The sequence below is a fragment of the Ursus americanus genome, chromosome 28 (assembly GCF_024610735.1).
Source record: "Ursus americanus isolate L20-20 chromosome 28, mUrsAme1.1.p, whole genome shotgun sequence".
Lineage (NCBI taxonomy): Eukaryota > Metazoa > Chordata > Mammalia > Carnivora > Ursidae > Ursus > Ursus americanus.
The window spans coordinates 708117-720289 of record NC_142154.1 but is presented as its reverse complement, the minus strand read 5'-3'; the positions used below and the strand labels follow the sequence as shown (position 1 = coordinate 720289).

The 12173-nt window shown below is 60.9% G+C and overlaps 1 protein-coding gene across 2 annotated transcripts in view; it reads left to right on the top strand.

The window, feature by feature from the left end:
• The window catches only part of RASGRF1 (Ras protein specific guanine nucleotide releasing factor 1), a 95558-nt gene that overhangs the window by 70657 nt on the left and 12728 nt on the right, over positions 1-12173 (top strand). For both annotated transcript variants that reach the window (XM_045804467.2, XM_087856575.1), the window contains 7 exons: positions 126-296; positions 555-661; positions 1128-1240; positions 3021-3081; positions 6067-6170; positions 7626-7710; positions 10256-10453. In XM_045804467.2, coding sequence (XP_045660423.2) covers positions 126-296; positions 555-661; positions 1128-1240; positions 3021-3081; positions 6067-6170; positions 7626-7710; positions 10256-10453 — 839 coding nt within the window. The remainder of the gene's footprint in view (positions 1-125; positions 297-554; positions 662-1127; positions 1241-3020; positions 3082-6066; positions 6171-7625; positions 7711-10255; positions 10454-12173) is intronic.

Below are 12173 nucleotides of genomic sequence, written 5' to 3'. Positions count from 1 at the left end.
TAAGCCCCAGGGGCAGTGAAGACCGGCTGCCCGTCTTCAGGCTGCTCCATTGTGGGGACCCCTGGTTTCCTAACAGCGAGGGCTGCGCCAGGGAAGGCTGAGGGTTGGTTCCGTCCCTTCCACAGAGTTCCCCCTCTTTTCCTACAATAACGGGGTCGTCATGACTTCGTGTCGGGAACTGGACAACACACGCAGTGCCCTGTCAGCGGCCTCGGCCTTTGCCATAGCCACGGCGGGAGCCAACGAGGGCACCCCGAACAAGGAGAAGTACCGGAGGCTGTCCCTGGCCAGCGCAGGTATGCGGGAGGGGGTCCGCCCCTCCACGGGCTCAGCCCAGCTGCAGGCCAGCCGCCCCAGCCCCGGGAACTGTTCCCCCCGCCCCCCGGTGTTCAGGGCTTGCTGCTCCGGACCTTGGCCAGCACTGACCCCCAGCGGCAGCCGCCCACCCGCCAGTCATGGCAGCGGCCCAGCTTACCCAGGCCTGGGGCTTGAGTCCAGACGAGCGCTGAGCCCCGTTTCTAGTCCTCCCGTACCCTCTGTCCCTGTGCCAGCAGGGTTTCCCCCTGACCAGAGGAACGGGGACAAGGAGTTCGTGATCCGCCGAGCGGCCACCAACCGCGTCCTGAACGTCCTCCGCCACTGGGTCTCCAAACACTCTCAGGTGCATGGGAGGCCCCCTGGCACTGGCCCCCAGGAGCCACTGCCCTCTGAGACCCACTGCCGGGACTGTGAGCAGGACGGCCTCGGGGGCAGCGGGAGGGAGGGAGCCCAGGTGAGCCGTCCAGCACCCTGACAAGGGGCCGCTCCGGTACCCCGCCTGGGAGGGCACCAGGGACACTCCAGGGCCCCGGGGCCTGCGTCCCTCCACCTCTGCAGCAGGGAGCCAAGTAGATCCGTACCCCCAGGGTCCTGGCCTTGGGGCACAGCCGGCCAAGGGGTGACCCTTGGTCTTGCCTGGAGTTTTACACCTAAGGGTCTCTAGGCTCCCCTGGTGCCCCCCCCCCCCGCCCCGCACGGCCAGGGCGAAGGAAGACTGGCAGGCAGCCCTGCGCGTGTGGCTGGCCAGAGGCCGGCGCCGGCGGGCCTGAGTACAGGGTCCAGAGCCGCCGCCGCGTCTTCCCGCACAGGACTTTGAGACCAATGACGAGCTCAGATGCAAAGTGATCAGCTTCCTGGAGGAGGTCATGCACGACCCCGAGCTGCTGACCCAGGAGAGGAAGGCCGCGGCCAACATCATCAGGTATGGACATTCCGGCCCGGCTGAGCACGGCCTGCTGCGCGGGGGCCCAGGCTCTGCCCCCCCACGGCCGGCCACGGGCAGGGAGCCATGGAGGGCCCTTCCAGGCAGGCTGGCCTCAGGCAGGTGTGCGGGGGGAGGAGCCCTGAGCCGCTGGGGGAGGGGGGCGCGCACCCCGCTTCTGCAGATGGACCCCCGAGCAGGCGGTCCGTGTGTCCTTCCTCCCCTCCGACCTTAACGTCCTTGAGGCAATTTAGAGTTCAGCTCCTCGGTCACAAGCCACGTGGCACCGGGGGCTGCACCAGCACTCGGCCCGATAAGGAGGGTTCGCGCCCCCGCCGAGAGCTGTGCTGACGGGCTGGCGCCCTCCTGTCTGCGGGCGCCCGGGGGCGGCTGCGGGTCTGAAACGAGTTACATTGTTCATCCCCAAACTCGTCCGTCTTCCTCCGGTGCGGACGGCAGGGTCAGGGCTGAGGTCAGGGGTCAGGAGCTGGTTCAGTGAGTGACTCACTGCGTGACCTTGGGCAGGTCCCCTCCCTCAGCCTTCTTTTTCTCCCCCATAAAACGAGTGAGCGACACTCACTCCAAGGGCGGGGTGAGGCAGGGGTGAGGTCACGCTGAGGCTTCTGCAGCCCAGGGGGTGGGTGTCGGCACAGACCCGCTGTCCTCTCGCTGCTGTCATCTGGCTGACCTGGACTGCGCCCCCCAGCCCTGCCCCGCTGTCGGGGCTCCGGGTCCGGCTTCTAGCCCCCCTGTCCCCGGGCGCTCTCTCCGACCCAGACTTGCAGCCACTTCCTGTCCACGGCCTGAGTCTCCAGCCTCCCTCCGCCCACACTGTGCACTTTGCTTTCCTGGGCCCTCGTCACGGACCCTGTCAGTCCCTCGGGCTCAGAGTCCCACCGGCCCTTCCAGGCCCCTCTCACCTTCATTGTGCAGGACTCTGCCTCCGGTGCCACGAAGACAGCAGGCTGGCTCGGGCGACCCTGCTTGGAATGGCGCCCGCGCCACGGCCAACTGTGGCACCTGGGGCAGGACGCTTTCTCTATGACTATCACCTGGCCGTCAGGTTACCTAAAAACGTCTGGTTGGTCCGAGTCTGTCCGCCGAGGCCCCACGGGCCCCCGATCTCCTCCTCCCTCAACGGTCACCATGCTATCACAGTGGGGGCTGGGCCATGTGGCCCGACTCAGGGTCCACCCTCACTGCCCACCGCGGCCCGCTGCCCACTCCGTGCTCCCTGGCCGCCTCCTTCCTCCCCACACAGGCCACCTTTGGGCCTCCCACCTCCTCTGTTCCTCCCTCTGGAAGGCTCCACAGCTCTCCTGCCCACTCTGCCCCCAGGCCTGGGGTTCCTTCCCCGTGTTCCTCCTGTCATTCCACGTGCACTGGCCACGGGCCCACCCTGTGCTGGTGTCCGAGCCACGGGGGTGGACAGATCAGACATCAGCCTGCCCTAGGAGCTCCCAGCCGCCAGGTCGCAGGGGCCCCTAGCCCCCAGGTAGCAGGGGCCAGGTGTGCACACAGCCTTCCCAACACCAGGAGACCGGGGCTGAGGGAGCCCCAGGAGAGGCCTCACCCAGCCAGGAGGGTCAGGGAGTGGAATCCTGAAGGTCAGGCCATCAGGGAGTCGTCCGTGACAAAGAAACAGGCAGTGGGCTCCGGCACGGGAAAGCTCAGCACAGAGGCGGGCAGCCTACCGGGCCCTGCATGGGGGGGGTGGGGGGGGCGGAGGTGAGGCGGAGTACGGGCTGCACGGGGCTCATCGAGCCTTCTCGTCCCCTAGGACTCTGACCCAGGAGGACCCGGGCGACAACCAGATCACGCTGGAGGAGATCACGCAGATGGTGAGCCGGGCTGCCGCTGGCCATGCGGTCCCCTCCCGCACGGGTTCCCCGGGGCGCCCGGAACAGAGCGCCATGACTCACAGCAGCAATGCGTCCTCTCGCAGTTCCAGAGGACAGGAGTCAAAAGCGAGGTGTTGGTGGAGGACACTCCAGGGGAGGGGCCTTCCTGCCTCTTCCAGCTTCCCGGAGCTCTGGGCGGCCCTTGGCATATGGCCGTGAGCCTCCGATCCCCACCTCCTCGCTCCAGGCCGTCCTCACCCCTGCGTGTCTTTGCATCACCTTCCCGGAGCATGTCTGTCCCGGTGCCCAAGCTCCCTTCTCTTGTAAAGACAACAGTCCTATTGGATTGGGACCCAGCCTGATGACCTCCTCTTACCCGGGCGCATCTGCAAAGACCCTATTTCCAAGTCGGGGGACGTTCCCAGGTACCAGGGAGGACTTCAGCACAACTTTTTTGGAGGGAGGAAAATCAACCCGTCACAACTCTCCCCCTCTTCTCCCCATCCTCTGCTCACTGCCACTGCCCCTGGCCCCACGCCGTGTTCTCTGCTCCCGCGTGGTCCGGGGCCCTGGCTGTGGTTGATGGGCCCCTGCACGCAGACCCCTGCCAGGCTCTCATCAACAGCAAGTCTACACCACCATCCCCGCGTTCAAGATGAAGCAGCAGGGGTCTGGGGAGGTGACATCCCCACCCAGGGTCGCGTCAGAGCTGGAGTTCGCGCTCGGCTCAGTCCCAACTCCAGAGCAAGAGCTCGGTCCACACACCACGCTGCCTCAGTCGGAGGAGTCGGGGTGCTGCTGGCCACCCGCCCAGAAATGAGGGTGCCCCGGGGAGCGCTGGGCTTGCCACGAGGAATACGAGCTCATGGTGGCGTTTCACATGTGGAAAGGAGTGATGTGTGGTCCCAGGGCCTGGCTGGGCCCGCTTCCTCCTCCAAGGCAGGGATGTGCCCCCCAGCATGGCACCACAGCCACCCCAGAGTCCTGGGCCCCCGCCACCACGGCGGCCAGTGAAGCTCGCGGCAGACTGGTTTTGACCTCCCCGCACCCCATGCTGGCTCACTTCCCAAACTGGCTAATCGACCTCCAGTCGCTGCCATACCCAGTGTGAGGACTGAGGATGCCGGGTCCTGGGCCCACAGCTCCCCTCCCGTCCCGGCTCCCGGGGCCGGCTCTCCGGGGCCTGGGCATGGGCGAGGCCCCCACGGGGCAACACCTGCCTGCAGCGGGCCCACAGCCTGGCTCCTGAGCGAGGCACTGAGGCTGGGCCCTGGGGCAGGAGAGCTGTTCCTGCACAGACACCACACTGACCCCTGGGGCGGGGACGCTGGCTGAGCCCTGGGAGACCGGGCTCCTTCCTGGCGCCTCCCCGCAGGGGAGCAGTTTCCCAACAGGGACCAACCGGAATGTTGAGCCCTCAAGAGCCAGAGAGCCCCTTGTTCCCTGGCAAACATCCTGAGGCTCTTGCCGAACAAAGCAGCGCTGAGCTGCCCTCCGGCCCTGACTTGTTCCCGGAGAGCCTGTGGGGGCACTTCCTGTGTGGAGGAGGCCCCAGCGGCCTCACCAGAGAGCCTAAGGGCTGCTTGCGGGGACACTGACAGCCCCATGGCAGGTGGGGGAGCGGTGCCTCCGGCCTCTCCTCCAGGGCCCCTTGTCTGCTGGGTGACCGAGAGGGCGCAGGGTGAGCCGCCCGCTGCTCCTGCCCAGCACACCTTCTTGCGGCCGACCCCCACGGGCCCGTCCCCGGCCTAGGCCAGCCACAGGCCCTCAGGCCTGACATTTCAGCCATCCTAGGCCTCCGGGAGGGTCCTTACCCCAAAATCTGGTGTCCTGGTGGCACCTGCTTCTCCTGTCCCCGTGTCCCCACTGGTCGTGCCCTGATGGCATCGTGCCCCACGCTGCTGCATCAGGCTTCTGGCTTGGGGTCATCATGCCAGGGGGACCGCGTGGGTACCCTCCCTGTTTTCCTGCATTCCGTCCCCGCCCCGGCCTGTGGCAGGAGCTCCCTGAAGCCCAGGACTGGGTTTTCTGGTCCTTCTGTGTCCAGTGTCCAGCAAGGACCCTCAGTGACTATTCGCTGAGGGAGGGGGGAGGGAGGCAGGCAGACAGTCTGGCAGGAGGGCTTGCCCCCTTGATATGGGGTGGGCCCTGTTCCCTTGTGAGCAGTGCAGCTTTGGGGGCTCGGCCCAGTCCCTGGGGCCTCTGGGCAGTGTAGCTGGCCCCTCTGTCCCATGTGGCCTAGTTGGAGATCGGGGTGAGTCTCGTTCTTGACCCCTCCCTCATGGACACAGGCCACTGCCAAGGCCAGCCCTGGTGCTCTTTCCACTGTCTTCTCCAGCGCCCTCTGTCCCCTCCCACATCCGACATGGGGCCTCTGGGGCAGGGACACCAGCCTCTCCATGTCCACCTTTGATCAAATCCCTGCCACCGGGACCTTGGTCCCCTGGCAAGTGTTTCCCAAGGGGGGGCCAGGAGGTGGACACCCGTAAAGGTGGTGCCCACGGTGTCCCTGGGGGCCAGAAACATGGGACCCCCAAAACGAAGGCCAGACAGCCCTCTTCTGGGCACCCCGGGAGGTAATCACACCTTGAGTCCACACCCACTAATGAGTTTTCAAAGGAGATGTTATAGAGACAGCTATGGGTCCAGACAGAGCCCGAGGGGAGGCGACAGGTCACTGGGAGCCTGGGAGTCACAGCCGGGGCTCCAGGCCCAGTTGGCCCACTTCCTGCCGAGTGACGTGAGCCAGTCATGGTCCTCTGGAAGCCTCTGCGGTCTCGGTCCTGGCTGGGACGAGGTAGCCTCCATGCCGCGTGAGCACTGACTCACGGAGCGCAGGTCTGCACACGCTCCGGGCCCAGCGGACGAGGCTCCTGGCTCCCGCCGTCCCCTTCCCTCACCCGCTCACCAGAACCCAGGCCAAGATTACATCAGAGACGCGGCCAGAAACCCGGGAGGGCCTAACCCAGGACTCGCTCCCCTCAGGCGGAAGGCGTGAAGGCAGAGCCCTTCGAAAACCACTCGGCCCTGGAGATCGCGGAGCAGCTGACCCTGCTGGACCACCTGGTCTTCAAGAAGATCCCTTACGAGTGAGTGGGCGCGGGTGCCGGGCCCTCCCCCTTGCCCCCTGCAGCGGCCTCGGTGCCTCCGCGGACCCACGCACTGGACTTGCAGAGCCACGTGCCTTCTCGGCAGGGGAGCAGAAGTGTGTGCGTTCGCGGGGTGCAGGAGGGTCCTCTCCCCTGGCCCCAAGTTCTGCACGCACGCGCCCACGCAGACACACACGCTCTTCCAGAAGCACCTCCAGCTCAGCGCTCCTGCTCCAGAGCTCTAGAGGAGGGTATGTGTGGACGAAGGAGCATATATGCACACGCGTGTGTGAGAGTGTGTACACACGCGTGCGTGAGCGTGCACGCCCGTGCGCCCCAGGTGCAGAGGGCGGGGCAGCTCTGATCTTGAAGAAGCCCCGAGGCCTGGCATCACGTACTCCGGTGGGCTACCGTCAGTCACCCCCAGCGGCTCCTTGTAATTACACTCTTTAGATGAGTTCACGCCTCCCCCCTTCCCCGGCCGACAGCGTGCCACTGGCGCTCGCTAACAGCACCGTAATAAGTGCACGGGATTCCCCAACAGTGCGCGAAGCCACGGGGCTGTTTTCAGTTCTCACATTTGTATCTAAAGCTCAGGGAGACCTCCTTGCAACGAAGTGTTTCTGTGAGTTTCTGACAACCGTCCAAGAATAGTTTTCCAAAGCTGGAATCTCCGGATCTGAGGCTCTGAACCACTGTAGGGCTTTGGGTCTCTGCTTTCCAGAAACTCCCGACGGCCGTCACCGGGTAGAGGGTGGCGGCATTTCAGACACCTGCCACGTCTCCCGGTGAAGCCTGGTTGTTCCTGATGGGCTCCTGTGGGAGGAGAAGCAGGGAATCTTTTCAAACACAGTTCAGTCCCCTCCTGCCCACAGCACGCTGCCGGGGTCCCCTCACTGTCCCTGCCAAATGCAGAGCTTCCCCGGGGAGGCTCAGACGGTCTGTGGCCTTCCCATGTGGTGGTCCTCACCAGAACGCTCAGCTGGCTTGGCTTGCGGGCTCCTGACCCTCCGTCCCTCGTCTGCAGACTGCGGGTTCCTGACCCTCCGTCCCTCGTCTGCAGACCGCGGGCTCCTTACTCTCTGTCCCTAGTGTGCAGACCAGCCTCTGCACGGTGAGTCTGACATGGGAACCCACGCCGTGAGGCAGGAGCTCCAGGACGGGACCTGCCCCGACTCTGCACTCCACGGTAGATGCTGGGCCTTCCCACACAGTCTCTTGGCCTGGCAGCAGCCCCGTGGGGAAGTGTGCTCACGGTCCCATTGCACAGATGAGGCCGCGGAGCCCTGAGCCACGTCAGGCAGAGCTAGACGCCAGCCCAGGGTCCCTTCCTCTCTGGGGCTCTGCAGGAAGCTCCTCTCTGAGAAGCGAAGGCCTTTCAAAAAGCAGAGAAATCGAGGCAAAGAACGGAGCAAGGCAAAGCTCATCGGCCCTGGGTTTCCTTACTTCCCGCAGGGAGTTCTTTGGACAAGGCTGGATGAAACTTGAGAAGAACGAAAGGACCCCTTACATCATGAAAACCACGAAGCATTTCAATGACGTGAGTTTGGGGGGGCCGGGGGGCAGTGCCTTTCTCTCCCGGGTTTTGCTTCGTCAGGACCCTCGAGGTGCTGGGTGCGTGGCAGGCGTCCTAATCTCACACCCACCCTTAGCCCACGTTGTAGACACAAGGAGACGCAGGCTCCGAGGGCAGATGCCTGGAGTCTCCTTGATGAGTGTCTGGCCTGGAGGAAGACATGTCCCAGCGACATCCCCACGGCCACGCCCCCTCCAGCAAGGGGCGCCGTCCGCTCCCGGCCTCGCACGAGCCCCGAGGGCACTCTGAGCAGACTCATCACACCAGGGAAGGCCCGTGATGGCCGGACACAGGAGCACATGACTCAGCTTGTCCTGACCGCCTGGCCGGGACTCCCGGGCCCACAGCCCGCATCGGGGAGGCTCCTTGGCCGCCGGGAGGAAGAGCGGGAGACCCCCGTCCTGCAGCTCGGGGGAGGAGCCCTGTAGGGAACGAGCAGCGGAACAGGGGGCCCGTGTCCCGGCTGCAGAGAGTAAGTGGAGCAGGCGGGCGGGTCCCGGAAACACCCGCCCTCGCCCTCCCCGCCCCAGTGTGTGCCCGGGGCCCAGGCGAGCCGACGGCCAGGACACCGAGTAAGCGTCAGCTGCCTCTTTGCCTCATGCCGGGCGCTGTGCTGCGGGCGCCATCATCACCATCTCGCTTAACCCCGTCTCTCTCACTTTATGATCGGGTAAACTGAGGCCCAAGGGGGTTCAATTCCATCCCCACCGTTACACAGCAGGACAGCCTGCTTTGAACCCACGTAATCCACCTCCGAGGGTTGTCCTCATCACCCCCTGGCATCTGGCCATCTCTCTTCAAATCCAGCATTTCCGCCACACACAGAACGCGTGCTTCCATGTCGGAGGCCGTCACAGCCCGCAACTGTTTCTAGATCTTTCTCTGGCCCTTTGCCTGCGATCTCTCTGCCTCATTGAGTGGGACTGACTGGGCTCTCCAGCATCAGGGCCAGAACGAGGACAGGGGCCCGAGGTGCCTGGAGTGCACCCGCCCTCGTCCTGCCTGCACCCCTGCTGCCCGCATGCACCCCTGCAGCCCCTTAGGACGGAGTTGAGCGCAATGTTGATAATGAATCTCAGTGGTGGTTAGAGCGCTTCTCCTGTTTCCCCGTGTGGGATGATGTTTGCTTATCAGGTTACAGAAATTATTTTCCTTGTTTGCTAATGGTATTTACCACAGATAAATAATGAATTTTATCAACAGTTTTTTCTCTGCATTTTTGAGACAGGCCTACTGTTTCCCCCCTTCGGTCTGATGCAGGGAATGCAGATTTTTCTGGGATAGTTGTGTCCACGCTCACGTTCCAGGGACAGGTTAACATGGTCGTGGGATGTTACATAAATGCCCCTGTGATTTTCCTTCTTGTATTGTCCGTATCCGGTTTCGGTATCGAGATTATACGGGCCTCATAGAATAAGTTATAAGATATTCATTTTTCTCTATCTTCTGGAAGATTCTCCTGAGCTAATTCTTAAAAAAAAAATTGTATGACTTATATGTAAAAGTGGTTTTGGGTTCAGTATTTGTGATGAAAAAAAAAAACACCTTTATCACATCAATGTAATTAAGAGTTGGAATACATGTACTATTTTGAGTTATCATTCCTTCCTGGTTCTCTTCAGGGGTTTCCATTCTTAAATACCTTTATAATCCATCCTCTTGATGTACATCCTTTAGAAATTATTTTTGAGAAGAGGTCTTGGCAATAAAGCCCTATAGTTTTTAGTTCATCTGTAAATGTCCTTTTATTACCTTAATTTTTTATAACAAGTAGTCTTTTTTTACTTTTTTTTAAATAATTGTAGATTCATAGGAAATTGCAAAGAATGCTTTGGACCAATGCTTTGGTCCCACCCCCTGGCTCCCTGACTGCCCCCGGTCCCACTCACATTTGATTTGTGCCTGTGAATGTGCCTGTCTCCTGGGGGAATTTATATGTGAGACCAGGATGCCATGGAGCCCGGGTCCTCTCCGAGCCCCATTTGAATGCTGGAGACTGTCACAGAGCTTGGCTTTCCTTCATTCTTCCAGATGAACCGTGGGTCACTCTGTCAGGTTCTCAGGAAGCTCCCATTGCATGTTTCTTGGATTGCATTAAAGTCACGTGTTAGTTTTGAAAAATGGCATATTTACATTCCCATTTGGGAATTTGATCTTTTTCTTCATAATTCAAACCTTTACACCTTTGGTAAATTTTTTGCATGTAGGATCTTCCCAAGTTCACAGCAGTTTAGGTTCCTAGGTAACTAACCCATTTCCATTGGAATTGTGAAGATCTTTTTCATGGTATTTTCTAGCTGGTATGGCCAATACATAGGAAAACTTCTCATTTTTGTATGTTGTCTTTAACCAGCCACCCTAATGAGCTTTGTTAGTTGTTCTGTAATGTTCCAGAGCATTGTCTTGGGATTTTTCAAACAGGCAACCATAGCATCTGAAGATAATGATTTATCAGCTTTGCAATACTTATGCCTCTTATTTTTTCTTGTCTTATTGCATGGGCTTAAAGATCAGTAACTTGATTGCTTCGGAAATCATCCGCAATGAAGACATCAATGCAAGAGTGAGTGCCATTGAGAAGTGGGTGGCCGTGGCCGACATATGCCGCTGCTTACACAACTATAATGCTGTGCTGGAGATCACCTCGTCCATGAACCGGAGCGCAATATTCCGGCTGAAAAAGACGTGGCTCAAAGTCTCTAAGCAGGTGCGGGTGGGAAGCTGGCACCATTGCCTGCCTGGGGCTGGGCTGGGCTGGGCCACCAGAGTGCTGTCCTCTGGTGGACATGTGGGCAAAGGAAAGGGTGAGGGCCAACACTCCCTGGAGAACCTCTTCTCCTATATCACCTGGGACCAGGTATCAGGCCCACGCATGTGGCACTGGGACCCACGGGACTTTAATTCCACTTGAATAATGAATACTCCAAAGCAGGACGTGTAAGACAGTGACGATTGGTCCCAAGGCTCTTCTCCTTGAGTTGGGACAAGAGTGGTGGCTTCATGCTGATGCCAATCCGGATCTGCAGGGCTGCCGAGACGGTGGCCAAACGGTCTTGCAAGTTCCTTCCCAGGACTCTAGCCTCACCAGTCCTTCTGGCCGCCAGAGATAGTCGGTGATCTTAAACGTGGGCTTGATCTTTATTCATTCAGAACATGATTCTGAGATGTGGATTCTTCCTTGGGAATAAAGTTCCCTACACTGAGGTCGTGAGGGGGCAGCTCTAAGAGGAGCACACAGTGGAGCCACCTCCTTGGTGCACGTGGTGGATAACGTGTGCAGGAGGCTGGACGGGCACCATCGAAGGGCAGAGCGAGCCTCTAAAGGCACCAATAACTTGGCAGCAGTGTCTGTGGTCCTGCAGCTCGGTGGGCTCTGTGGGGCCCAAGGTCTCATCTGGACCATTCTGGATTTGAAAACTGAGTCCCCCTCAGTGTTCTCTTTATGACCTGCCCCCCACCATCCTCATGCCAATGGCAGGTCACGATCCTGCCCCCACCCAGGCAGGGAGCAGCTGGTCCATGAATTCCTCCTCCTTAGCTAAGCAGCCAAACCGGGAAGGCCTGGGACGCTGCCTTCCCCACATCTGGTCACTCTGGCCCCAGGTGACAGTGAGCCTGAGTATGTTACAGGGATGGCTCTGCTCCCGGCAAGCCTGGGCCTCTTGCCTCTTCACGCACAGACACGTCAGGGCTAGGACAAGGACTGTCAGGGGCTCCTGCTAAGATCAGAGGCTAGGGCTCGGGAGCTCAGGCCTGTAGGCACATCTGGCCGTGCGTGGCACAGGGCGCTGGGACCCCCGGGGCATCCAGGCTGGTTTGGCCTGTCAGGGCTTAGGCGGGGCTGTCGGCGGAGTCTGAGGGCCCGTTCCAGGTCCGCGTCTTTCTTCTGCCCTAAAACCAGCCCCACTTTCCCACCACACTGGGGCCTCCGTGACTCTCTTGGCCTCGTTCCCCAGCATCACCCTTGGTCTGGAGTTGGGAGGGAACCACCTGGACCACCTCGAAGTCTTCCAGTCTCTTAGGAGAGTGCGGATGGAAGGCAGTTAGGAAGCTCAGATGCCATTCAGGACCTGGGTCCAGACGTCAGAGGTGTCTCCGAAAGTGCACGCAGGCCTGCCCGCTCTGTGGCCGGCTGGGCCCTGCTGGCTTCTCCCAGCACGTCTGCTGTGCCCTGTGCGTCTGCGTGGTGCCTGGCCCGCACCAGCCAGGGACGGTCTCTGTCCCTCTGCAGGTGTCCTGTGGATACTTGAGACCCACCCGAAGGGCTACGGTTCTTAGCAGGCCTGAAACGAGTTTTCATCACTTGCTTGAATGTGCTGTCCCGAAGCAGGAAAGCATTGGTTCCAAGGGCAGGCCACCCGTGCAAGAGCCAAGCGGTCAGGCTTTGGTGGGGACCTCTGGCTCCGTTTCCCTGTTCTTCTCCCATC